The 24,140-nt window shown below is 40.1% G+C and overlaps 7 protein-coding genes across 9 annotated transcripts; 3 read left to right on the top strand and 4 right to left on the bottom strand.

Annotated features, from left to right (window-relative positions):
* Positions 1–854: 854 nt before the first annotated feature.
* Positions 855–2,561, bottom strand: LOC106334685 (ribosomal RNA-processing protein 14). Its single transcript, XM_013773013.1, has 3 exons — positions 2,463–2,561; positions 2,178–2,225; positions 855–2,081 (listed from the first exon to the last, which is right to left on the bottom strand). Exons 2-3 carry the CDS (start codon positions 2,199–2,201, stop codon positions 1,041–1,043), a joined length of 1,065 nt encoding a protein of 354 aa, XP_013628467.1. The 5' UTR covers positions 2,202–2,225; positions 2,463–2,561; the 3' UTR covers positions 855–1,040.
* Positions 2,562–2,717: 156 nt separating this feature from the next.
* On the top strand, positions 2,718–5,577 carry LOC106334684 (uncharacterized aarF domain-containing protein kinase At5g05200, chloroplastic). Its single transcript, XM_013773012.1, has 10 exons — positions 2,718–2,860; positions 2,955–3,069; positions 3,196–3,338; positions 3,464–3,577; positions 3,744–4,088; positions 4,168–4,433; positions 4,521–4,618; positions 4,701–4,879; positions 4,980–5,096; positions 5,257–5,577. Exons 1-10 carry the CDS (start codon positions 2,807–2,809, stop codon positions 5,437–5,439), a joined length of 1,614 nt encoding a protein of 537 aa, XP_013628466.1. The 5' UTR covers positions 2,718–2,806; the 3' UTR covers positions 5,440–5,577.
* Positions 5,578–5,620: 43 nt separating this feature from the next.
* On the bottom strand, positions 5,621–8,442 carry LOC106334683 (uncharacterized protein At5g05190-like). The gene is made up of 2 exons (XM_013773011.1): positions 7,844–8,442; positions 5,621–7,672 (listed from the first exon to the last, which is right to left on the bottom strand). The coding sequence occupies exons 1-2, from the start codon at positions 7,962–7,964 to the stop codon at positions 5,742–5,744; spliced, it is 2,052 nt and encodes a 683-aa protein (XP_013628465.1). The 5' UTR covers positions 7,965–8,442; the 3' UTR covers positions 5,621–5,741.
* A 1,894-nt stretch (positions 8,443–10,336) lies between these two features.
* Positions 10,337–12,492, bottom strand: LOC106328380 (protein NETWORKED 4B-like). The gene is made up of 3 exons (XM_013766815.1): positions 12,203–12,492; positions 11,702–11,786; positions 10,337–11,628 (listed from the first exon to the last, which is right to left on the bottom strand). The coding sequence occupies exons 2-3, from the start codon at positions 11,784–11,786 to the stop codon at positions 10,496–10,498; spliced, it is 1,218 nt and encodes a 405-aa protein (XP_013622269.1). The 5' UTR covers positions 12,203–12,492; the 3' UTR covers positions 10,337–10,495.
* Positions 12,493–12,858: 366 nt separating this feature from the next.
* On the top strand, positions 12,859–17,876 carry LOC106334784 (cellulose synthase A catalytic subunit 3 [UDP-forming]). 3 transcript variants are annotated; one of them, XM_013773144.1, is made up of 15 exons: positions 12,859–13,035; positions 13,126–13,182; positions 13,298–13,493; positions 13,593–13,798; positions 13,875–13,977; positions 14,087–14,267; positions 14,372–14,638; positions 14,727–15,072; positions 15,153–15,290; positions 15,381–15,506; positions 15,609–15,821; positions 15,931–16,192; positions 16,393–16,595; positions 16,687–17,037; positions 17,116–17,700. In XM_013773144.1, exons 2-15 carry the CDS (start codon positions 13,159–13,161, stop codon positions 17,698–17,700), a joined length of 3,201 nt encoding a protein of 1,066 aa, XP_013628598.1. In that variant the 5' UTR covers positions 12,859–13,035; positions 13,126–13,158. The 3 variants fall into 3 exon arrangements, with proteins under 3 accessions (XP_013628598.1, XP_013628599.1, XP_013628600.1); XM_013773145.1 differs by having other exon boundaries at positions 13,123–13,182; XM_013773146.1 differs by lacking the exon at positions 12,859–13,035 and having other exon boundaries at positions 13,159–13,182; positions 17,116–17,876.
* A 209-nt stretch (positions 17,877–18,085) lies between these two features.
* Positions 18,086–20,103, top strand: LOC106333846 (autophagy-related protein 18e). The gene is made up of 5 exons (XM_013772238.1): positions 18,086–18,173; positions 18,394–19,146; positions 19,400–19,571; positions 19,653–19,779; positions 19,893–20,103. The coding sequence occupies exons 2-5, from the start codon at positions 18,418–18,420 to the stop codon at positions 19,996–19,998; spliced, it is 1,134 nt and encodes a 377-aa protein (XP_013627692.1). The 5' UTR covers positions 18,086–18,173; positions 18,394–18,417; the 3' UTR covers positions 19,999–20,103.
* A 191-nt stretch (positions 20,104–20,294) lies between these two features.
* On the bottom strand, positions 20,295–22,315 carry LOC106329610 (cytochrome P450 708A2-like). The gene is made up of 5 exons (XM_013768299.1): positions 22,068–22,315; positions 21,749–21,841; positions 21,287–21,365; positions 20,647–20,753; positions 20,295–20,516 (listed from the first exon to the last, which is right to left on the bottom strand). Exons 1-5 carry the CDS (start codon positions 22,116–22,118, stop codon positions 20,295–20,297), a joined length of 552 nt encoding a protein of 183 aa, XP_013623753.1. The 5' UTR covers positions 22,119–22,315.
* Between the last annotated feature and the right edge of the window lie 1,825 nt (positions 22,316–24,140).

Raw genomic sequence — 24,140 nt, 5'->3', positions numbered from 1 at the left:
TTCCATTGAAGAGAACGCTTACAGACCAAAGAGGTTTATTGGGCTTTTTTTTTAACGAATCTCATTTCAAAACGTGAGTTATAAAGTATTTATTAAATTATTAGATAAAATAAATAAGTGTGGATCCCATAGAGAAAACCGAAGAAGCAAAGGTTTCCGACCTTTATAAATATATATTTGTTTCAGCCATCAATGTACAAAGAATCCTTTAGTTCAGTGGTATAAATGTTGTTGTTTAGATCTCAATAACTCGGGTTCGAATCACAGACTTGATACTTTTTTCACACTTTTTAAAAGTGGGATCCACATATCGCTGACGTGTCGCATAGATGCAACTGCTCCATTATAATGTAGATTTGATATAAGCTCAATTATTCAAAAGCCAATAAACGTGGAGCTAATCTAAAATCGTTGAAGGAAACGATTATGATGCATGATTTTTAAAGAGTAGTTGATTCATTGTGATTACAATCGCTGAATCCAGCACGTCAAAGAAAACATGCGCATGCATGATGGTATGTCGTAAGCCGAATAACCTTTTCTAGATAAAATAAAATAAAATAAAGTAATAAGGGTTTATAGCAATGGGCTCCCCATAACACGAAAGGTCCATTTCTAATGGGTAATGGCCAGAACTACACTATTCCCTCAAGATTCTAGCTAGAACTCGCACCTCAAGATCATTTTTCTTGGAATAAGCTACGAACCAGGCTAAACCCAATTTGACTCCGTTTAGTTCAATATCTACAAATGTTGATTACGGATCTCGACACCAACTAATATTGAGATTTTATAGTTTGCAAGTATCTTGCATTAATATCTGCTATGTGATAAGTTTGTCTATAAACTGCAAATTCTATTTCAAAACCTGTTTAAGATCATTAACTAGCAGAAAATCCAACATCTGACAAGTCTACAAACTGTAAAAGTAAAACAAAACGAGCTAAAACAGATATTGCTAGGGACATGATATTCCAGATGTGTAAACCCTCTTCACAGCAATCTTGGAACACAAAGGGCATATCAAAGAATTTTCAGTTTCACTTTCCACCTTCATTCACAAACCCTTCTTTGCGGCCTTCAAAGCCAGGACGAAGAAGCTTCTTCTCCCTCTTTGCGATCTTCCGCTGCTTGTTCTGTTCAATCCTCTCCGCAATGTTCCCTGATCTCTTCTGTTGCTTCTCAACTCTAACCTTCTGTTGTCCTTCAACTCTCTCCTTCCACTTCTCCGCGTTCTTCTCGTGCCTCTTCTTCTCTTTGTGGATGCTCTGCTTCAGGAGCTTTGGGTCATCGTGAACCTTGATACCAGCTGCTCTGCTTGTAGCCGCCTGCCACGAGTGCTTCTTTGCAATGACTTCACCCTTTTCTGGATCCTTCTTTGCAGCCTCCAACTTCAAAGCTCTCTCAAGCTCTCTCGACTTAGAAACCCTCCGTTTCTTTTTATCCTTTCCGTGCTCCTCGTCGTCATCGATCTTGACGTAACCGAACGTGAGATCCTTAGCAGCCTCTTCCACATCCATCTTACCCTTCCCCTTATCTGCTGCCTTACTCTCCTCCACAGAACTTGACTCCCTCTTTCTCTTATTAGGCACAATCTTCTTCCTCTTTTCGTGGCTTCTTGGTCTGTCTGAGCCTCCACGACCACCTTTAAGCTCATCAATCTTGCGGTGGAGACGCTGCCTCAGCTCCTCGTAAGTAACCGAATCAGTCCTAGCCTTCTTATTGTGATCAGTTTCCTCCTCACTGTCATCATCATCATCACCATCACCATCATCAGCAACCACATTACTCAACTTCTTCTCCTTCTCCATCTTCTGTTTCAGCAAATCGAGAGTCGTCAAAGAAGACTTCTCTGGATCCAACCTATCCCTCCTCGCTTTCTTCAGATTCTCTGTAGTTTTCCTCTTGGCTCTAGCCTTCTGAGCCTTGCTAAGACCAGGAAACCACTTCTTCTCCGTCTCATCAGGTAAGTAGAATCTCGCGGGGATGAGCTCTATCAACTTATCGAAAAACTCAGCATGCTGATGAGCCATAGACTTAATATCCCATTCAGAATCAACTTTCTCCTTCTTCTTTGCCATCTAATAACAATTTGCCAAAACCAACCACAATCAACAAAAAAATCACAGATAATAAACTCAAATTCAGAAGCTAAATAACAATTTGCCAAGACTTACATCAGTACCACGAGATTTAGTCATTGCTTCTCTAACCTCAAGAACAAGCTGCAGCAAATAAAACTATTAATCATTGTGAAAGAATCAAAACCATCATCAAGCGTAGGTATAGCTAAGCTAGTAAAGATACATCATCATCATCAAAACGAACCCCTGAATCCGAATTGATAGTATAAGTTTCATAAAACTCCTCGTCTTAAGTTCTAAACGATTCAATTGAACAACAAGAACAAATCCAAATGGGAAGGAATCGACGTTATTGAAGAAAACAAAGGAAAAACTCACCGGTAGCGACGATGGCGAAGCAACGGCGATTGAGAAGACGAAGACGAAGATTAGGGTTCGAATGGTTTTGTTATTTTCTCGATTTGAATAAGGGTGTTTATGTAAATCCGCTATCGTTCAGCTTCCTAAAGAACGGTTCGGTTTAAGAGGATTGAAATTAAAGTAAACCGGAGATCGAATCGTACCGGGAAGTTGTGGAGGAAGGAAACTAACGAATTTATACGTCTCCACGTGGATTATTCCCCTTCACTCTCCTCTCTTCTATTACCGAAACGGTGTCGTTTCTTACTGCAAGGCTTTGATCGGAGTTCTCTAGCTTTCTCTGCTTCAGTCTCCGGCTAGCGATGGCGGTCTCAGCTTTCCGTGGCGCGCGGTTACCCTTTCTTCACCAATCTCAGGTCTATATGTACTCTCCTCAGCTAATCTGTTTCCTTTTCTCTGATCAAGTTCGGCAAACGCCATTACTCTCTGCTTAAATCTCGTTTTTTGAAGCTTCCCGTCGCGAGGGGAAGTTCTAAGAAGATGATCGGAGGAAGAAAGTCGAACGCTTTCGTTATCTCGGCGCAGTATTCGCAGACGCAGGACCTTTTTACTTCTCGTCTTCAAAGTACGGAACTTTCCTTCCTTTTTTTTTGTAAACTCAATCTAAGGCTGTGTACTGTTATGATGAATGAACCTTCAAAGTAAAGTTTATTGATGCCACGTGCTTGCTCACGTGGCCCTTTTGATGCAGGCCGGATTGAGAACTTGCCGAAGCTGGTTGAGGATATAGTTCAGACTTCGATTAACACAGGTCCACGTGGTGCGTTGCGCCTTGTCCAAGGGGTCCAGGCCTTTGTTGGGGTTGGAGGAGAGTGGCTAACTGATATCTCTAAGGTAACTGTTTGTTTGGAACCAAAAGTTAATCGTTCATAGTTCTTGTTGTTTATATGAGTAAGACACTCGACACCTCCTGTGAGCTTAGATTGTTTTTTTTTTTTTTTTGTGGTGACTCAATGCAGTTAACAAGAGTGTCTGGTGGATTACCAACTGAAATGCAGCTTGGTCTACTCTCTCCTCTGTATTTGAGGAAGCTCTTTGAACGCATGGGAGCTACTTACATTAAGCTGGGCCAGGTAATTTCTGTTGCTTCCTTTGATGGTGTTGTTAATAGCTAGACACATGTGAACTGCATATCTAAAGTAAGCATAGTTATTATAGTGTTCTTTGTCAATTTATGCCCCTTTCTATCCAGTTTAAGGCCACTTTTTTTTTTTCCAATATTATCCTTTGAATTTGTAGTTTATAGCATCTGCGCCGACTTTGTTCCCACCAGAATACGTGGAAGAGTTTCAGAACTGCTTCGACAAAGCTCCTCCAGTACCGTTTGAAGAGATTCGTAAAATTTTGCAAGAGGAACTTGGGAGACCCATAGAAAGCGTGTACGAATATGTTGACCCTACACCGCTTGCATCAGCCTCAATAGCACAAGTCCATGGTGCAAGGCTTCGAGGCTCCCAAGAGGATGTAGTGATTAAGGTCTTGAAGCCTGGAATAGAAGATTTCTTGGTGGCGGATCTGAACTTCATCTACGTTGTTGCCCGTATATTTGAGTTCCTTAGTCCTGAGTTCAGCCGTACTTCACTGGTATGCTCCCCGTCTCCTCTGTCTTAATCTACACTTGCTGCTAAGTTACACTCTCTAAACAAATACATTCTATTGATAGGTTGGTATTGTCAAGGACATTCGTGAGTCAATGCTTGAAGAAGTAGATTTCAACAAAGAGGCTCAGAACATTGAATCATTTAAAAGATATCTTGAATCCATGGGGTTGTCAGGACAAGCCACTGCTCCAAGACTGTATAAGCACTGCAGCAGCCGGCGGGTGCTTACAATGGAGAGGCTATATGGAGTTCCTCTTACCGATCTAGATTCTATTAGATCGCTTGTTTCCAGTCCTGAAAACAGCCTTATTACTGCTCTTAATGTGTGGTAAGATCTTATTGAAAATAAGATTGCTCCTCCTCCTCCTAAGAGTAGCAGTTGGTGAATTGAACTTCATGTGAATGTAACATGCAGGTTCGGAAGTTTACTTTCTTGTGAAAGTTTCCATGCTGATGTACATGCAGGGAACTTATGGCTGTTGCGTGATGGCCGGATTGGGTTTCTTGATTTTGGTAAATCGTCATTCCTAAAGCCTAATTGGTGCAGTAGCTCTTACATGTGGTATATTTATGTAAGTGTCCACATTGTTTTCAGGCATTGTTGGTCGGATATCACCCAAAACATGGGATGCTATGGAAGTATTTTTAGCGTCCATTGCAACTGAAGAATATGAATCCATGGCCTCAGCTTTGATTCAAATGGGAGCCACAAATAGAGATGTTGATGCCAAAGCTTTTGCAAGAGACCTGGAGAAGATGTTCTCTTCTATCCAGGCAAGCAATTTATACTCTTTAGCCATCTACATCCACTGTAGTGCAAAAACATTGACAAGTACCACTAATCTTATGGAGATAAGTGAATCTCTTCTTGCAGGAACTAGATACAGAGATAGTAGTGGCTACAGCTCGCGGACCAAACTCAGACAGAACTGCTGTTGCTGCTAACGTAGTTGTGGACGAGAGACAGATGAATGCTCTTTTCCTCGACCTGGTAAGCACTAACTAGACGTAGTTGTTTAAGAATTTTGATTATGATATCAAAGTTGCTAGCATTCAGAAGCTGCATTGATGGATGAAAGTTTAACCAAGTTGGTTTTGTGCTTTAAGCATTGCATTTGCATATGGGCTAAAGTGTTCTTTCTTTTGTGTAGGTGAGGCTTAGCGAATCATATGGGCTGAAGTTCCCGAGAGAGTTTGCACTTCTAATGAAGCAGCTTCTGTATTTCGATCGGTACACAAGACTATTAGCTCCAAACCTGAACATGCTGCAGGATCAGCGAATCTCTGTCGTGTCCAACAGGAGGATGAATCGATACAAGGACAGCTTCAACTAAGTTCATATACTCCACTTACTAGTGGTAAAGTCAATAGTAGATTGATAAAAACCAGGAACGATGATGAATTCAGTATTGTTACAAACATATAACAAATGCTACATGACTATATATACAACAGATATCTTTTGTGTATAATTTTGCACAAGTGTTGTCGTTTTCTCTAACCTTAAAACAGAAGTGCAAAAACAAATCTTTTACCTATAAACATGTGAGACAAAGAATGATAAAACCAATTGGCAAAACTATCGATCTAGAAAAGTGCAATAGCTTCTCGTTGCTTGATCAGAATCAGAGAGATCTTACACAGAAGGAGGACGCTGAGAAGCTTTAAAGACTTGGCTTACAGTAGAATATCCCATTAGCCGATGAAGCGGAGAGCCTCTAGCCACAGGTATCTCCTCTTCCTCTTCCTCTCCCTGAGCAGCAGAGGAGCTCGGGTTTTCGGGATTGCTAGTCCTGTTAGCGTTTGTGTCATGTGTTACTGCAGGAACCAAATGAGTTCTTGACTGAAGTGAGAATCTGAGAACAGTGTTGCAAGTCCCGCATCTGAGAAGATGATACTTCCTCTTGAAGATGAGAAAGTCTACAGGAAGCTGTAGGTTCGCTGAGCAGCTGTAACAGCTAACGAAAGGTGCTCCACCGGCCGTTGGACGGATATGACGCTTGGCCACAGGCTGTTGTCGACGAAGACGGGCCTCATGTCTAGTACGCTGATGATCCTCAGCATCAGAGACTATATCATGGCTCCATCTCGGATAATACTCAGGCTGTTGTTCCATTATTCTCTGTGGACTTGCGGAGTATGAGCTGTAAGAGCTATACATCTGACTTGAATACCAACCGGGATGGTTCGTCATCTCTCCTGAAAACCTACTCCCTTGTCCCCGTTCTCTTGCCCTTGTGTTGTTGTTGTGATACATATGGTCAACACCCTCGTATGGAGGAGGCATTTGAAGCGAGTGTGCACGGGAATACCGATCAAACACATCGTGTGATGGATATGAAGAAGGGCTTAGACGTGTGTATGGTTCTCTCGGATATAAAGGCACGTCTGGTCGAAGTTGTTCTGAGACATGTCTCCTCCCTTGTCTTCCAAGACGTCCTCCTGGCCCCTCAAGTTGCAGAGACTTGTACTGATGCCGTTCCTTGTGTGTGGTAGTCCCACTGGGCCTCTTGTCAGAGAAAGTGGATGAGGAACTTCCACCTTGCTCCTTGAAATTTTGAGGGTATCTTACGTTCTGAAGAGCATTCCATTGTTGGTTTTCTTCTTGGTCTTCTCTTTCGTCAGAGGAAGACTTACTCCCATCATATGCAGAAGAAGTCTTGTTCGCAGGAAGATCATCTGTTGAGTCCCTGTGAGGGTGACAAACATGATCTTCTTGGTCTTGTTGTTCCTCTTCAATTGGAGAAGCATCAGGAGAGATTTCAGCTTCAAGCTTCTGGAAAGCATCACTAGATGAATCACTAGTTCTTCTTGCTTCCATCACAGGATCATCATTCAAGCTTCCTGAGCTAGTCCCAGCCACGGATTTCATATCAGACTTCAATCTGCTGGAGTTGTCTTCTCCTTCATTCTTGTCAGAATCACCAAGTGAGAGTTCGCGCAGTTGGATTTGGTTCCTCTCCTCTCTTTCAGATAACTCTAGCCCACCAAGCTGCTTCTCAGTGGACTCCATGGATCCATCCTGATCCTTCTCATCTTCTTGGCCCGAGGGTGAAGCAAGAACCGTGTCCTGCCCTGAGCTGCTGGACACATTGTTGGTTTCAGGATCGCTTGGCGGCTCACTGGCTTGACCCCACTCTCCTTCTCCTGCACTTGGTGCAGTGTTTGGAGACTCACTGGCTTGAACCCCTTCTGCTTCTCCTCCACTTGTTGCAGTGTTTAGATGCTCACTGGCTTGACCCCCCTCTGCTTCTCCTGCACTTGGTGTAGCGTTTGGAGGCTCACTGGCTTGAGACCTCTCTGCTTCCCCTGCACTTGTTGCAGTGTTTGGAGGCTCGCTGGCTTGATCCCTCTCTGCTTCTCCAGCACTTGGTGCAGCGTTTGGATGCTCACTGGCTTGATCCTTCTCTGCTTCTCCTGCACTTGGTGGAGTGCTTGGAAGCTCACTAGCTTGAGCCCCTTTTGTTTCTTCTGCACTTGGTGCAGTGTTTGAAGGCTCACTGGCTTGAGCCCTCTCTGCTTCTCCTGCACTTGGTGCAGTTTTTGGAGCAGTGCTCCGTCTTTTGGCTGAACCAAAGAAGCAAACAAACAAGTTCAATAACAGAGAGACATCATGACAAGAAAAAAAAGCAGAACTACACAACTGGTATGAGCTCAGCATTAAAATTCAAGATAACATTAATGTTTAGGCGAAATCAAAATGGTAAAAAGTTAAAGACTTTATAATAAAAAAATGACCTTGAAGAATGGCTGAGCAACCACCACATTGATAAACAGGAACATCTTCGTCTTCCTGTAGAATCTTTAAGCACTTGGGGCATTTCACCAACCGAACTCTCTGACCCAACCTGCTCGCCATTGGTTACTACCAAAGCTGATGACTTTATCCCAATCTTCTGAATCAAAAGATCGAGACTTTGAGAAATTTCCTCAAGTATCTACAGGAACTTGGAGCGGAGACCAAAAGAAGATGAAGGTCAACACGGTATGATCAAAGAGGAGAAAGGGAAACAAAAAGAAGTTTAATTTCAATGGAGGTTTAAGAATGGTAATAAACCGGGTCTGAGAGCTGGTTACGGATCCGGGTCGGGTTGGAGAGGAAGCAAGATTACATCATTCAAGGATGCATAAGATCTTATAAAAGGAATCCATGAGGAATCAAGAAGTTAGTTCTTATAAGTTGAGAGATTGTGAAAGAAGAAAGACAAGAAGATTCAGATTATATAGAGAGAGAGGCAGGCCCTAGAGAGAGAGAGAGAAGAATCTCATGTCGTGGGGACGAAGTAGAAAGAAGAGGAACAGTGACAAAAAGCCAAATCTTTGGACAGGTTTTTTACTATGTTTTCTCTCCTTCCACTTCTGAGAAAAGTCTATTTTTCCGTGTCCATAAAAGTTTTTTCATTTTCTTAATAATACTTTTTGGGTAATTTTATTACATTATTAACGATCTGTCTGGACATTATATCAACCAATTTTTTTTTTGAAAAAATATTAAGGTTAATGGTCGGCAGCAGACTCGGTATTTTATCGTTTTGCGCTGTCTAGTTTACCTTTCCAGATTATCGTTTTGGCTTTGTGATTCCAAAGAAGAAGTCAAACCTTTGGTTGTGGAGTCCTCCTATAGAGGTGACTTCTATATTTGTTTTCTCTGCCTAGTCCAATGACTATGTGGATACGGTTTTCAGATCAAATCAAGTTCATTTATCATTCAAGTCTTCTCAACTTCATATATGTATTGAGTCTTCTACATTTGGGACCACTACTATTTTCTTGTAAATGTTACTGTATTAAACTTCAAGGCATGAACAAGAAACTATTTTATTTTAAAAGTCAAATTAATTTTTCAAATGTATCATTATATTACTTGAAAGTCGCTTCTCATTTCTAAAAATAACTTTTGATTTTTTTTGCCAAACTACCTATACAATGAGATCAAGTTTTAGCTGTTAAAAAAAATATTCCAAAAACCATCTCTTTCTAATCCGGTATGATCTAAGAGAAAATGATGTTTCGATTCTTAGCTTCTTTTGCAAAGGAACTTTCACGAATCTTTGATTTATTTGTTAGTGATCAAGAAGTTTTGAATCCCTAATTATAAGTGTAGGTTTCAATTAACATTTGATTTATTTGTTAGTTATCAAAACTATTTGTCTTTGCCACATTTATTTCTCCAATAGATAAGCATAATTTCAAAGCAAGCAAATCATAGAATTACCGTTTACATCTGACAACACAAAGTAATTTACTTATATCCAAACACGTCTTAATTAGCTATATTTGCGTACAAAACCTTAATTAAAAAATCAATAAAGGTGAAATATAAAGGGCGCATGTTAACCTTTTCCTTTTAGCATCTTTAAATGATTATCTGTTGTTTCTAACTAATAAAGTTCGTCGCCAGCAGTCTTGCGAAAGTCATTTCACACATGCAAACACATTTACAACCTAGTACCCATAAATTCACAATGATAAACTAATAATATATATGTGTAAATAGTATAAAAAACTATATATAACTTTAGCTGCATGGGGATGCATAATTACGCACTCAAGCATGTGTGTTTACACAATAACACAATGAGAAAATGAGACGCAATGGATTCTCTCAAAGCTGAAGTTTTGAAATTTTCATTTCTATTCTCTTTAATTAGTTAGAAACAAAGTCATGCAGATCATGACCAATCCTGAATTGATATGGTCAGATCTTATTATACTATTTAAAGAAATAAAATAATAAATGATTTGACCAAGCACAAACTTTTAACACGAAATAGAATTGTAAAAAGCATTATAAAAAACAGACTCATTCAACTTTGTTTTATCATATTAATTTTTTTTTTGCTTAAAATCAAATTAATTTTTGGTTCAATTTTTGTTTAGTTTCTATAATTTATATTTTAGTTGATGCAGTGTTCATTCAATACTTTTTGACAAAACATATTATAAATCAGTAATAAATGTCCATAATAATTCAGTTATAAGATTCAAAAAAGCCTTTATCAGCATTTCACATTAACTCAAAACTCTTTTATATTTGAGTGAGTCAACCAAGTTGAGATATTGGAGGATTCGGTTTGTCTTTGGAGTTGAGATATTGGAGGATTCGGTTTGTCTTTGGCCTTTTGACTTTTTATTCCCTAGGCTTTTAACTACATAGGCTTTACGTCATTATGTAATCAGCATGAAATAATAAACGGTGAAACTTAAAAATAAGATGCGTTGTGCTCAGGATAATAAAACATTTTCAAGCTTAGGTTTCATATAAATAACATTTCTTACTAAAGATTCTGACAAATGTCTGAGACGAAAGAGAACACACAATATGGGACAAAGGAAGACATATTAATGGTATAAGGAATAAGCAAAGGGGAGATAGAGCATTCATCTAAATCACACGACAGTTGTTGCCTGTTGTTGCTTTTTGTTACCCGAGAGAAACCGCACAAGCTGTCTGTATCCGCTTTTGTAATGATCCAGAGAGTAACAAAGCTGTCTAATCGCCTCTCGTTTCTCTTCCTCACCTTCTAATATCGCATACCTCTGCAACTGTGCTTGCTTCTCCAGTTCTTTAACCATCTCCCTCAGCTCTTCCACAGTGTTCTTGGCATTTCCTGATTCAGACACAAGCTCTGTCTGCCTGCAGACCATCTGGTTAAGTTGCTCCTCCATTTGCTTAATTTGGATGTCTCTTGCCCTCATCTCCGCTTTTAGATTGTCTACTTCGGCGCAGACTCCATCTCTCTCTGCCATCAACATGTCATACCTCAGCTTATGCTTGTCGAAATCCTTGTTCAACGCTTCAATACGCTCATCTCTTGATGCTAAGCCTGTCTTCAATGCATTGATCTCAGCTTCCAGCTTCACCTCGTTGCTCTTCATCTCCATTTTCTCTGCGTCAGAACGCTTAATCTGATCTTCCAAGAAAGTCTGCTTCTCTAACAAACCAGAAACATCACTCTCCAGCTTTGCTATCTCAGCATCTGCTGCAGCTAAACACTCTTTGCTCAGATGAAGCTCGTCCACTACATTCCCTACATTGAAACGCAAGTCTGAGAGCTGAGATTCCAAACCAACCACCTGTCCTTGCATCTCCAGGGCTCGCTTTTTCTCATTCTCAATGTCTTTGTCCTTTGCCTCTATCTCCCTCCTTGCAGCTTCAAGCTCAGCGCGGAGATTCTCAGCAGACTCTCTCTTCTCACTCTTCAGCTTTTCAATCTCTTGTTCAGATTCTTGGAGCTTTAGGCTTTTAGTCCTGAGCTCTTCCTCGTATTGACCAAGCTTCTTCACCAATTCGCTGTAGCTCATTGGCTTCTCACCTAACTCAAGACCATCCATTGTCCCGGATGAGACCAGCTGGTGGTTAAGTGATGAGTAAAAGGCCTCAGCTTCCGAGTCTAACTCGGAGTAAGAAGACTCAGACTCATGATTTGGAGAAACATCCGAACTCCCATTACCAAAGCTGAGAGCTGCAAGTAATCTGTCAGACTCTGGAGTTACAGGGGAAGAGGCACCTTGGTCTAACCCTGACAAGTTTGATGTGAATACATATTAACAAAAACAAACACAATCAACGAAGAGACGTGAATGAATTAGTACCTGATGAGACTTCTTCAAGCGAATTCTCTGACCACTCGCGTGTATCATCAGAGATCTCAAGTCTAGTTTCTGTTGGAGAATCCATCTACAATTAAACAAAGGTAAAGAGAATCACTGGTTAAAACAGTGATCAAGCAAACACCAAACGAACGAGAACAACTTTATGAGCAAAAATAAACCAAATTAACAAAAATATCCTGAAGAGCTGTCACAAGTGACACAAAGGGAAGACAAGAACATGTTCTTTGTGGAAAAAAAATCATGAAACTGAAATCGAAAGTATTCATTTTTCTCTGTAAAAATTCGAACTTTAGGAGTTTTTGATAACTTGTAATCAAAAATTCAGTAACTTTTGGTATTCAGATGAAGAACCCATACAAAAAAAAAGCTCGATGAAACTCATATAAACTGAGTTAGAGACTCAGATCATAAGATTTTCAAAACCCTCTAATCGTATACAAGCAAAGATCTTAGAGTGAATCGAATATAGAATCCACTGACCTGAAATTGATTTAGGATGAGAGGAGAAGACGCTCAGATCACAGGAAATGAAGAAGGAGAAGCAGAGGATGGTTTCTTTATGAAGAGGGTTGTAGGGTTTTGCGAGTTACGATGCGGAGGAAGAAGGTATAGAGAGAGGGACAAAGGAGGCGTGAAAAAGGAGGGAAGATTTGTCGGGTAGCGAAGAGAAAGTGGCGCTCTTTGGGATTCAAATGTTTGCCATTTTCCCCCTTTTCGTCAACCTTACAGTCTGTCTCTGTCTCTGTCTCTCTGCCCACCAAACATCGCCCACATGCAGAAGACCTACAGTTTAACCAATTATTGGACCCGGTTCGATCCGGTTTAGCTCTTATTAGATTTTGAGATTGAATATGAACCGTAAACAGACCAATTCAATTGGATCCGAGTGTGTGTGTTACGTTACTCAAGCCTTCACGCGCTTTATTGGGCCTTTAATGTTGGCCCAGTTATTGTCACCTTCATCATCCTTTAGCGCGTTTTTCACCTTTTACTGACACTGTAATTCAGTAAATACAAAAAAACGACTGTGGGGAGTTGTCGGTGGTGGTGGTGGTTGCTTCATGCTTGGCTGGCTATGAAAATGATTTATTTATTTTTCTACCGACGGATATGATTTGTTACAAATATTAATATTTTTTAAAATCTGAAGAGTGACGAGCAGAGAGACAAAAGAGCAGCTTGCATATCGAAAGAGCCATCTAAAGATTCGTTCTCCCTTACTTACTTACATATACTCTCTCTCTTTTTAGAGAAGAAGAGAGATCTGAAGAGTCACATCAACGACGACTCCATCTTCATCAGATCTTCTCATGGTATAAGCTTCACTCTCCTTTCTCAGATTTTGACTTCTCCTCTTACTCCCATCTCCTCAGATCTAATCGCATTTCGACAATCCCCAGCAGATTTGAACTCTCCCGACGATTCAGTGATCGTATATGGAATCCGAAGGAGAAACCGCGGTATGTTCGCATAGAATCTGATTTGAGTAGATTTTGTTTGCTTGTGTACTGTAGAGATCTGATTTAAGTAAGGTTTCTAAATTTGGAATGTGTGATTCGACTTGATTGCGATTAGGGGAAGCCGATGACGAGCGTCGGTGGCCAGATATGCCAGATCTGTAGTGACAATGTAGGCAAGACTGTTGATGGAGACCGGTTCGTGGCGTGTGATGTTTGTGGATTCCCGGTTTGCAGGCCTTGCTATGAATTCGAGAGGAAAGATGGGAATCAATCTTGTCCTCAGTGCAAAACCACTTACAAGAGGCACAAGGGTTAGATTAGATTCCTTTATGATCTGAGTGTTTTTGAAAGCTATGGATGGATCAGATTGGTTGCTTACTATAGGTTTGTTGATTTTTTTTGTGTCTTAGGTAGTCCTGCTATTCCTGGTGATAAAGATGAGGATGTCTTCGCTGATGAAGCCACCGTTGAGTTAAGCTACCCGCAGAAGGAGAAGATTTCGGAGCGGATGCTTGGGTGGCATCTTACACGTGGCAAAGGAGAGGAGATGGAGCAGCCTGAGTATGACAAAGAGGTTTCTCACAATCATCTTCCTCGTCTCACCAGTAGACAAGAGGTAAGGCATTGACATTCATTAGCAATTCACAGATTTGGAATCTGATTTTGTGTGTCTTTTGCTTTTTTTTTTACAGACTTCAGGAGAGTTTTCTGCTGCCTCGCCTGAACGCCTCTCTGTTTCTTCTACCATTGGTGGTGGAAAGCGCCTTCCCTATTCATCTGATATCAATCAATCACGTAAAATATCCTTATTTTACTTATTATCTGGCTATTACATTACCTAGCTAGGCTTTTCGTTTATTTCAAAGCTCTGACAGTGAACTATGTTTTCATTCGTGGTGTATAGCACATAGAAGGATTTCGGATCCTGTTGGACTAGGGAATGTAGCTTGGAAGGAGAGAGTTGATGGCTGGAAAATGAAGCAGGAGAAGAATAATGGTGGTCCTGTGAGCACACAGGCTGCTTCTGAAAGAGGTGGAGGAGATATTGATGCCAGCACAGATATCCTCGCAGATGAGGCTTTGCTGTGAGTCCTTGTTTTGTTTTCTCTTTTGATTCGTCATTGCAGATATCTAAGCACCTTCCTATCTAGCAGTGTCTTGATGCTTATTTTCCATTTTTCTAATACAGGAATGACGAAGCGAGACAGCCTCTGTCGAGGAAAGTTTCGATTCCTTCATCAAGGATCAATCCTTACAGAATGGTTATTATGTTGCGTCTTGTCATTCTATGTCTCTTCTTGCACTACCGTATAACAAATCCAGTGCCAAATGCCTTTACTCTGTGGCTGATCTCTGTGATATGTGAGATCTGGTTTGCCTTTTCCTGGATTTTGGATCAGTTTCCCAAATGGTTTCCTGTCAACCGTGAAACCTACCTCGACAGGCTTGCTTTAAGGTATGTTCTATGTCCCCATTCTTCCGAGTCAATTACTTAAACTATACTATATCCCATTATAATCTTGTCATGCTCAATTTTGGAACAGATATGATCGTGAAGGTGAGCCTTCTCAGTTAGCGGCTGTGGACATTTTCGTGAGTACTGTTGACCCCTTGAAGGAGCCACCGCTTGTGACAGCCAACACAGTGCTCTCTATTTTGGCTGTTGACTACCCGGTTGATAAGGTGTCCTGTTATGTTTCTGATGATGGTGCTGCTATGTTATCATTTGAAGCACTTGCAGAAACATCAGAGTTTGCTCGTAAATGGGTACCATTCTGCAAGAAATATAGCATCGAGCCTCGCGCACCAGAATGGTATTTTGCTGCGAAAATAGATTACTTGAAGGATAAAGTTCAGACATCATTTGTCAAAGATCGTAGAGCTATGAAGGTATGTTTCTAGTTTTAGTTACGCAGTCACCTTCACTGTTATTTTAGAACATGCTATATTGACATTTTATTTTCTTGCAGAGGGAATATGAGGAATTTAAGATCCGAATCAATGCACTTGTTTCTAAGGCCCTGAAATGTCCTGAAGAAGGGTGGGTTATGCAAGATGGTACACCATGGCCTGGAAATAATACAAGAGACCATCCAGGAATGATCCAGGTAAATGAAATTGGGTTTTAAGGAAATCGAATATGCTCTCGTTTTCTCTCTCTGGCAGTTCATTGTTGAAGTAGCTTTTGTTGAATGCAGGTTTTCTTAGGGCAAAACGGTGGGCTTGATGCAGAGGGCAATGAGCTTCCGCGTTTGGTGTATGTTTCTCGAGAAAAGCGACCAGGATTCCAGCACCACAAAAAGGCTGGTGCTATGAATGCACTTGTATGTTTCTGATCTCGGATTTTGACTTTTTTGTTCACTGACTTTTTTTTTTGTTAGCCTAACCGGCTAGTTAGCTAACCGGGATGCTTTTCAAATGAACAGGTTAGAGTTTCGGCAGTCCTTACAAATGGACCTTTCATCTTGAATCTTGATTGTGATCATTACATCAATAACAGCAAGGCCTTGAGAGAAGCAATGTGCTTCCTGATGGATCCAAACCTAGGGAAGCAAGTGTGTTATGTTCAGTTCCCTCAAAGATTCGATGGTATCGATAAGAACGATAGATATGCTAATCGTAATACCGTTTTCTTTGATGTAAGTCACACTTGCCTATACTTTTGTCTAATTTTTCTTCTGTCAAATTGGTTTCAGAACATTCAGTTTCTTGAGTTTTGTTGTGATTTTTCGTTCATATGTTTTGCAGATCAACTTGAGAGGTTTAGATGGGATTCAAGGACCTGTATATGTGGGAACTGGGTGCGTTTTCAACAGAACAGCCTTATATGGTTATGAACCCCCAATTAAAGTAAAACACAAGAAGCCAAGTCTTTTATCTAAGCTGTGTGGTGGATCAAGAAAGAAGAATTCCAAATCTAAGAAAGACTCGGACAAAAAGAAATCAGGCAGGCATACTGACTCGACTGTTCCTGTATTCAACCTCGATGACATAGAAGAGGGAGTTGAAGGTACACCTGTTTTTATTTCTTCTTTGTATTCTAGTTAGATCCATAGGTTGGTGTTGAGATGTTGATCCAGGGGAGGGGTTATCTACAGTTACAAATGCGAAAATTTGGTGTAGCTAGTGCGAAATGCTTACATTGTCTAAATAGTTCCCAGTTTAGGTAATCTCATCATATCCTAACTATTTGACATTTGTGAAACTCAGGTGCTGGTTTTGACGATGAAAAGGCGCTCTTGATGTCACAAATGAGCCTGGAGAAGCGATTTGGACAGTCTGCTGTTTTTGTTGCTTCTACCCTAATGGAAAATGGCGGTGTTCCTCCTACAGAAACTCCTGAAAACCTTCTCAAAGAGGCTATCCATGTCATTAGTTGTGGTTACGAGGATAAGTCTGACTGGGGAATGGAGGTATTTTCTCATCTCCTAACCTGAAACGGCAATGTTCTGAGATACCTACTTTGGCACTCACTTTGTTTATCTTGTGTTGATGTCTTCCTAGATCGGATGGATCTATGGTTCTGTGACAGAAGATATTCTGACTGGGTTCAAAATGCATGCCCGTGGATGGCGATCCATTTACTGTATGCCAAAGCTTCCGGCTTTCAAGGGGTCTGCTCCTATCAATCTTTCAGATCGTCTGAACCAAGTGCTGAGGTGGGCTCTAGGTTCAGTTGAGATTCTCTTCAGTCGGCATTGTCCTATATGGTATGGTTACAGTGGGAGGCTGAAATTTCTGGAGAGGTTTGCGTATGTGAACACCACCATCTACCCACTCACCTCCGTCCCTCTTCTCTTGTATTGTACATTGCCCGCCGTTTGTCTATTCACCAACCAGTTCATCATTCCTCAGGTTCGACACACCTCTCTCTCTTTTGAACATACTTTAATTACGTTCAAAAACTTATGAACTGTTGTTCCTCATTTGCAGATTAGTAACATTGCAAGTATATGGTTTCTGTCTCTCTTTCTGTCTATTTTCGCCACGGGTATACTCGAAATGAGGTGGAGTGGCGTAGGCATAGACGAATGGTGGAGAAACGAGCAGTTCTGGGTCATTGGAGGAGTATCCGCTCACTTATTCGCCGTGTTTCAAGGTCTCCTCAAAGTCCTAGCCGGTATCGACACAAACTTCACAGTCACGTCAAAAGCTTCGGACGAAGACGGAGACTTTGCTGAGCTCTACTTGTTCAAATGGACAACGCTTCTGATTCCGCCGACCACTCTGCTCATTGTAAACCTCGTGGGAGTTGTTGCGGGGTTCTCGTACGCAATCAACAGTGGATACCAATCGTGGGGACCGCTCTTTGGTAAGCTGTTCTTCGCCTTTTGGGTGATTGTTCACTTGTACCCTTTCCTCAAGGGTTTGATGGGGAGACAGAACAGGACTCCTACTATTGTCGTGGTCTGGTCTGTTCTCTTGGCTTCCATCTTCTCCTTGTTGTGGGTTAGGATCGATCCCTTCACTAAAAGAGTCACTGGCCCGGACATCCTGGAATGTGGAATCAACTGTTGAGAAGTGAGCAATAAACTTCTTTTTGGGTTTATAAAGACAGAAAATATATAATGTTATTGTTTTATTTGTTAACGGTTTATTTATGTTCGTGTGTATTGACTGTTCTTGTGTCGTATTTTCATGTGTAGAATATTTTACTCTAGTTACTTTGGAAAGATTACTAAGTCAAAAGCGAATATTATCTTTCTATTTTTTTTAGTGTGACCAGTAAACTGGTTGTGTGACATTTAAATCGTACCAAATCTATGGGTTGACTTTCTTAAGACTATGGTCAAAGTATTTATAGACTACTTAACGACGTCGTTGAGAAAGTTTACAACTCTAGATGATCTCGTCTTTTCTTCCTAATCCTACTCCTATTGTTAATTTGATTAACACGGAGAAGCTCAAACACACAATAACAGACTGCCCTATAAAAACCCTTTGTTCCTGATCAAATCCCTTCTCATACATCAACGCGTTGTGATTTGCAAGTAATGCTCTTCTCTTTAATAATCTCTTCCTTTGTATTTTGTGCTATTCATCTACATATTCTTTCTTCTGGATCTTTTTATGACTTCATTAGTTGTTTAATTGATTAGCTTCTGTCAGCGATTGCCCTAATTTTATTTACTTGAGCTTTACGGAAGCTAGGGTTTACCTAGGGTTTAGATTGCTTTAAATTTGAAACGCTTTGATTGTTTACTTCTGCAGTTTCGGTTGAAAAAAGAAGAAGGAATGAGTTCGATGATATTCTCCACAGTCCGTGGAATAGGATCGTTCTTAAAATCTAAAACTTGCGATACACCAATAGATGAAGCCGCCAAGGGTGACACAAAGGTATTATCAGTGTCCTGGAACCAGGACTGGAGCGGTTTCATTGTCGGAACAGAACGTGGCTTCAATGTATATAGCTGCAACCCGATCAAAGAAAGCATCAGCCGCGAAACACACAAATCCGGCTTCAAAATCGTGGAGATGCTCTTCCTCTCAAACCTCTTCGCTCTTGTCGGCAACGGTTACAGCAACTCAGAGTATCCTCCCAATAAAGTCTTCATCTGGAATGATCACACAAACAGCTGTTTCTGCGAGCTCGGTTTTAAAACACAAGTTGTGGCGGTGAAACTGAGGAGAAAACACATTGCTGTTGTCCTAGAAAGAAGTGTCTACGTCTACAACTTCACCAACCTCAAGGTTCAGTCTATTATCGAAACCGCTGTGAATCCAAGAGGGCTCTGTTGTGTCTCTCAAGCTGAGGCGAAAGCAGTCCTGGCTTGCCCCGGATTACACCCGGGGCAAGTTCAGGTCCGTGACTTGAAAAGGAATATAGTTAAAGTCATCAAAGCACATGATTCTGATGTTGCTTGCATGAGTTTGACTCTTGATGGAAGTTTGCTAGCTACTGCTAGCACCAAAGGAACACTGATCAGGATCTTTAACTCCCTTGATGGTACTCTCTTACAAGAGGTAACTAACTATTAACCCTTATGGCCTTATGTTATAGTTATGTGGTTTTCGGCTGGTTTTCGGCTAATGTCATATATGCAGGCGGCCTCAGCCCTGAGTTTTTAGGGCCGAAAGCTATTTAGTAAATATTTCAAAAATTTTTTTTTTTGTTGCAAATTTGGAGTTCAAAAAATTTGGGGGCTAGAAGCCAATGTTTTATTCGGCTTTGTTCAGGATAGTCATGAACATATATGTTTTGGTTTCCATTGTGTAGTTTCGGAGAGGGATGGAGAGAACAGAGATCTATAGCGTTGCAATCTCTTCTAATATGAAATGGGTGGCTGCGTCAAGTGAGAAAGGAACTCTCCATGTGTTTCATCTGAGACCTGACATTCTTAGTTCACCAAAAGACATCGATCACGCTTCATCATTGTCGTTAATGAGAGGTAAAACTGATCATCAAGAGTGCTCGTTTGAAGAATATTATATACTTTTTTGACCTTATATTTTCTTAAACATTAATGCAGGGATATTGCCAATGTATTCTTATGGCAATGAACGGTCGTTTGCTCAGTTCTCGTTGCCGGTTTCAACCAAGTTCATTGTAGGTTTTGGACCAGAGAACACAGTTCTACTTGTAGGCATCGATGGAAGGTAAAACTATCTAGCTCTGTGTGGTTTCTTTATATATATGACTTGTCTCTGCATGCTTTTGGCTCTTATTACTTACTACTATGGTCTGATGGTTTATTTTGGAAAATGTGAAGTTTCCGAAGATGCAGGTTTGATGGAGAAGGAGGGCAGATGGTGGAGTTGGAACACAAACACTTCTTCTCCTTAACACAAACAGAAGACGCAGTGATTGTGATGTGACCAACACAACGCATTTTTGTTCTTCTCTTTTTCTAGATTTTGTGATTTTGGTCTTACCAATAAATGTTGATGTTGCTTATAGATTATGACTTGCACCGTACGAAACCGATGGGAACTATCTTGTTTTACATTATATCAATTTTATAGTTGATATCTTTATATTTTGTAACGATATTATACTATATTTGTAATGTATCTGATTTATATCAAATATTCTTACACATTATATAGAAAAGGCTATTGATAAGATGGAAGAAAAGAAAGATAGATGGTATGATTGATGTGATCCGATCAAGTCACTTGGAACGCTTGGAGATGTTCATAGAGATGTCATTGGGGAAGAGAGCACCTGGTACCCGAATCACCTCGCAGTCTTTGGATAAGGAGAAATCGTAAGTGGTGACAAGATGATGAATGAACAGTGAAATCTGAAGCCTTGCATACTCTGAACCAGCGCACTGTCTGGCTCCTGCTCCAAACACCATGAACGTTTTAGACCCAGACCGCAACTCCTTCCCCTATCCATCATATTTATCATCAGGGCGTATAGAGATATATTCTAGAATATCATATATTAAAACTTTAGGATTTGAAAAATATAAATATAATATATGTTATTTTTACATAGACTAGAGTAACTGTTAATACCTCCCATCTCCACGGATTAAACTCAAATGGATTATCATAGATTTCAGGATCAAAATGAACCACCGAAGGTATAACCATCACTATCCAACCTGCTGGAATCGTATATCGATATCCTGTTGGGACCAAAAAAATCTGTTAGCAAAAAACAAACTTTTTAAGAAAAATCTATATGTATACTAGGGATAGACACTTTACTTGTAAGATTTGAGATTTAATGGATGTTTTTCTCTTGTGTAGGCTTTATTACCTTTTATAAGTGGACTTTGCTTATTAATCCAATATTTTTTTTAAAAAAATTACAATGCAATAAAAAAAACATTTTAACGACTAACAAATATTTATCAAGAAGTAATATATATCTTTTGAACGAATAACGAATAAAATAATAGAGCAAGTAATGTGACAAATATTTAGATATTTGATTCGCTTTTCTAAGTAATAAAAATTGTAGACTTATAACTTGAATGTCAAGTACAAGGAGAATATGAAACAAATAAAAAGTATAAGCCAAATAACAACTAATCATCATGTCCAGCTTTTGCATACAATTTAATTACTAGTACCACATTATTTCTTAATTATTAGTACACTATTTTTTTTTGTTAATTTATAATAGTAAAACTAGTACAATACTACTTGCCTTTTATTTCCACATCTTTCACCACTTTTCTAAACATCATAGGGGCCAAATTTGTCATTCGAAGCGACTCATGTATAACCTAGGGAGTGTAAACAAAAAAACACCATGTGAATGTGATAAACTACCCAGGACCTCGTAGTCCAGTGGTACTACCTCCGGGAGGGGAGGTCGGCTGTTCGACTCGCGGGGAGGGGGAGGCGTGCCCAGGGCCCGTAAAAAGGTACAGGCAAAGGCTGGCGCCGGGCCTAGGTGGGGGGCCGCAAGGTCAACACCTGGTTAATCAAAAAAAAAAAAAAAAAAAAAAAAAAAAAAAAAAAAAAAAAAAAAAAAAAATTTTTTTTGGTCAACACCTGGTTAATCAAAAAAAAAAAAAAAAAAAAAAAAAAAAAAAAAGAATGTGATAAACTGATAATGTACTGTACCATATGGCCTAATGAAACCAAAGTGACGTTATCAACTTACCATGTTGGTGAAAGTCATCTTGTGTCTGAATTCTTCCCAAGTAACTCCGCCTTCTTTATCTTCTCTGTTCGCAAGGATTGCCTCATGCTCTCTCTGTCAAATTACATTACATTGGCCAATGAGTGGAAACCTTTCTGCGCTGATTTAACAGGAACATAACTACTAGACTACTATCACCAGGCCGGCTCTTGCATTAGACCAACAAAGCATTAAATTTAGGCCTTATATTAGATTTGAAATGAGGCCACATTTGACAAATAACTCGGTTAGATGCAAAATTTACTAGCTTCACCGTTAATATGCATATGTTACTACGTACCTTCAACTCTACAAGAACTTTCGGGTTTTCCGATATGAATTTCACAACCATGCAAATGGCCTTAGAGGTGGTACGTATCTTGAGTGATACCGGAAAGAGTGAAGATGAGGCTTACAACCACATCTTCGTTCACTGAGCTTCCTTCTTTCTCTAACTCTTCTAATGCTGTCTCAAGGAAGTCATTGTACTTCTCTCTTGACGTTATTCTCCTCGTGTAAACATCCTTTATCAACTTCATCCCCTGTCTGCATGCCTGTATGCAATATTATATTATTGTAAATAGAAATCACGTTTGTGTTATTCCCCGAGAAAAGCATCAAAAAATATAAATCTTACCCAAAGGGTGTTGTAGAGACCCCTCCCCGCAGAGAAAATGTAGGATGTCCGAAACCAATCAAAACTGAAGGCTTTGAAGCTTTCCATAAGCATTGATTGAGTCTATGGTTTGAGACCACTTATCACTTTTGGTGTCAAGTGTGCTGTTATCAACTACAAAAAAAACAAAACAGGAATTAGAGTGACACATTAGCACGCAACAACATTAACATCAAGATCATAGCCAAAACCGGTTATGAACATAGACAAATAAAACATTGACATATAACCCCCAAAATTTAAGATATAATTTAGGCCCAAATTATAAAGACAAATTGTTTATCAAAATCTTTACTAAATTGCTTAAAAGCCCGTTGATATTAGTTGACGACAACAAACAAATAAAGAAAGAAAGAAAGAATACACTTGAAGCTAGGTCCCTGAGGTCGAATCTTCCTTGGCCAACTTTCAAACTAAGATGCTCGCATGTCACGTGATCCATATCTTTTATTATCTTCCGCTTCAAATTCTCGGAGCCCAAAAGACGCATGCAGATTTTTTTGATGGGCTTGTGGATGTTTCCCGTCTTCAAGAACATGCTTTCTGTTGGATCAATTAAATGCCTTTGGGCTTTAATTGAAAGGCGAATATAAATGACATGGACTTTAGATATAATAAACCCAAAGAAATGCCAATTAAATGAATAAGAGGTCATAGAGAAGTATCTCACATCGGTCAAGAGGAAAAAAATTGAGTGATATAAATATGCCTTCTCACTATGAGAGTTTAAACAGCTTGGAGAGAAAGTAAGGCTCCTCACGCGCGCGCCGCCGCCGCCGGCCGGCTCGGCTCGGCGTGGGCTTGGGGCTTGGGTCTTGGGTCTTGGGTCTTGGGTCTTGGTGGAGGGCCTTCTTGGACCAAGTTAAGCTCAACGTTTTTTGCCATTTCATTTCCAAAAAACAGCATGACATTTGTGTATAAAAACGACACGAAGTTTATCTGTTCGAAATGGATCAGAACCGAGTCAACAAGAGAGAAACTTGCGGAGAAAGTTGCTCAACGTTCCACTACGAGATCCTTGAGAGATTTTTGGAAAACGTTGGCAACAGTTTCGAAAAACCGCTCCTCGTCTCCTCTTTATATGTCGACTCTCTTTTCTCTTCATTTCTTAACGTTTTACACATCAAACCAACAGCGAAAATCCCTTAGCGTAAGTCTTAAATACGAGAGTGTTTCGTAGAGTTTATAGTTCGATAGGGCGATCACGAGTGAGGCGTGATTCGTCTGCCATGGTTGTATCCTGGGACTCTATATTCGTACAGTCCCGTCTCACTAACGGAGCGAATATTTTGAGTTAAAGAAAGAGATCATATCTCGACTCCATGTCTCTTTGCGAATACGATTTCTTATCGTTCTTGTATTCGCCTTTTACATTCGTCTATTTCCTTAACATCGCTTTTTATTTTATCATTTATATCAGTCAGGTTTTCCGGCTTCAACAATCTTAACTCAAAATCGCTTTATGTCTAAAGCTCAAATCGGGTTGAAGAACGATTATAAAAACGGGTTTTGGAACCGTGTTTGCGATTTGCTTTCTAGCATTTCCGCGAAACGTTTTGTTCTTATCTCACAACGATGTTTGCGATTTGCTATACGCTTATCCGCGAAACGTTTCTGCCTAAATGTGTGTGCGATTTGCCTTAGAGCACTTCCGCGAAACGTTTCTTGTTTATTTCATTACGCTTTGCGGATTGCTTT

Source organism: Brassica oleracea, chromosome C3 (genome assembly GCF_000695525.1).
Source record: "Brassica oleracea var. oleracea cultivar TO1000 chromosome C3, BOL, whole genome shotgun sequence".
In the NCBI taxonomy this organism is placed as follows: domain Eukaryota; kingdom Viridiplantae; phylum Streptophyta; class Magnoliopsida; order Brassicales; family Brassicaceae; genus Brassica; species Brassica oleracea.
The sequence above is the reverse complement of the archived record's forward strand: the minus strand, read 5'-3'. Positions and strand labels throughout refer to the sequence as shown.

Excerpts from the sequence above, each read along its gene's own strand:
- LOC106333846 (XM_013772238.1), top strand. The coding sequence starts at position 18,418 with ATGAGTTCGATGATATTCTCCACAGTCCGTGGAATAGGATCGTTCTTA. Across the intron at positions 19,572-19,652 it reads ATCATTGTCGTTAATGAGAG|GGATATTGCCAATGTATTCT; the intron begins GTAAAACTGATC and ends ACATTAATGCAG. Across the intron at positions 19,780-19,892 it reads CTTGTAGGCATCGATGGAAG|TTTCCGAAGATGCAGGTTTG; the intron begins GTAAAACTATCT and ends GAAAATGTGAAG.
- LOC106329610 (XM_013768299.1), bottom strand. The coding sequence starts at position 22,118 with ATGGTTGTGAAATTCATATCGGAAAACCCGAAAGTTCTTGTAGAGTTG. Across the intron at positions 20,754-21,286 it reads GAAAGATGTGGAAATAAAAG|GATATACGATTCCAGCAGGT; the intron begins GCAAGTAGTATT and ends CAACAGGATATC. Across the intron at positions 20,517-20,646 it reads TTAATCCGTGGAGATGGGAG|GGGAAGGAGTTGCGGTCTGG; the intron begins GTATTAACAGTT and ends TATGATGGATAG.
- LOC106334784 (XM_013773146.1), top strand. The coding sequence starts at position 13,159 with ATGGAATCCGAAGGAGAAACCGCG. Across the intron at positions 15,291-15,380 it reads ACCATCCAGGAATGATCCAG|GTTTTCTTAGGGCAAAACGG; the intron begins GTAAATGAAATT and ends TGTTGAATGCAG. Across the intron at positions 16,193-16,392 it reads CATAGAAGAGGGAGTTGAAG|GTGCTGGTTTTGACGATGAA; the intron begins GTACACCTGTTT and ends TGTGAAACTCAG.
- LOC106334685 (XM_013773013.1), bottom strand. The coding sequence starts at position 2,201 with ATGACTAAATCTCGTGGTACTGAT. Across the intron at positions 2,082-2,177 it reads CTAAATCTCGTGGTACTGAT|ATGGCAAAGAAGAAGGAGAA; the intron begins GTAAGTCTTGGC and ends AATTGTTATTAG.
- LOC106328380 (XM_013766815.1), bottom strand. The coding sequence starts at position 11,786 with ATGGATTCTCCAACAGAAACTAGACTTGAGATCTCTGATGATACACGC. Across the intron at positions 11,629-11,701 it reads GCTTGAAGAAGTCTCATCAG|GGTTAGACCAAGGTGCCTCT; the intron begins GTACTAATTCAT and ends CAAACTTGTCAG.
- LOC106334683 (XM_013773011.1), bottom strand. The coding sequence starts at position 7,964 with ATGGCGAGCAGGTTGGGTCAGAGAGTTCGGTTGGTGAAATGCCCCAAG. Across the intron at positions 7,673-7,843 it reads TTGCTCAGCCATTCTTCAAG|CCAAAAGACGGAGCACTGCT; the intron begins GTCATTTTTTTA and ends TCTTTGGTTCAG.
- LOC106334684 (XM_013773012.1), top strand. The coding sequence starts at position 2,807 with ATGGCGGTCTCAGCTTTCCGTGGCGCGCGGTTACCCTTTCTTCACCAA. Across the intron at positions 3,070-3,195 it reads TTTTACTTCTCGTCTTCAAA|GCCGGATTGAGAACTTGCCG; the intron begins GTACGGAACTTT and ends CTTTTGATGCAG. Across the intron at positions 4,619-4,700 it reads GATTGGGTTTCTTGATTTTG|GCATTGTTGGTCGGATATCA; the intron begins GTAAATCGTCAT and ends CATTGTTTTCAG.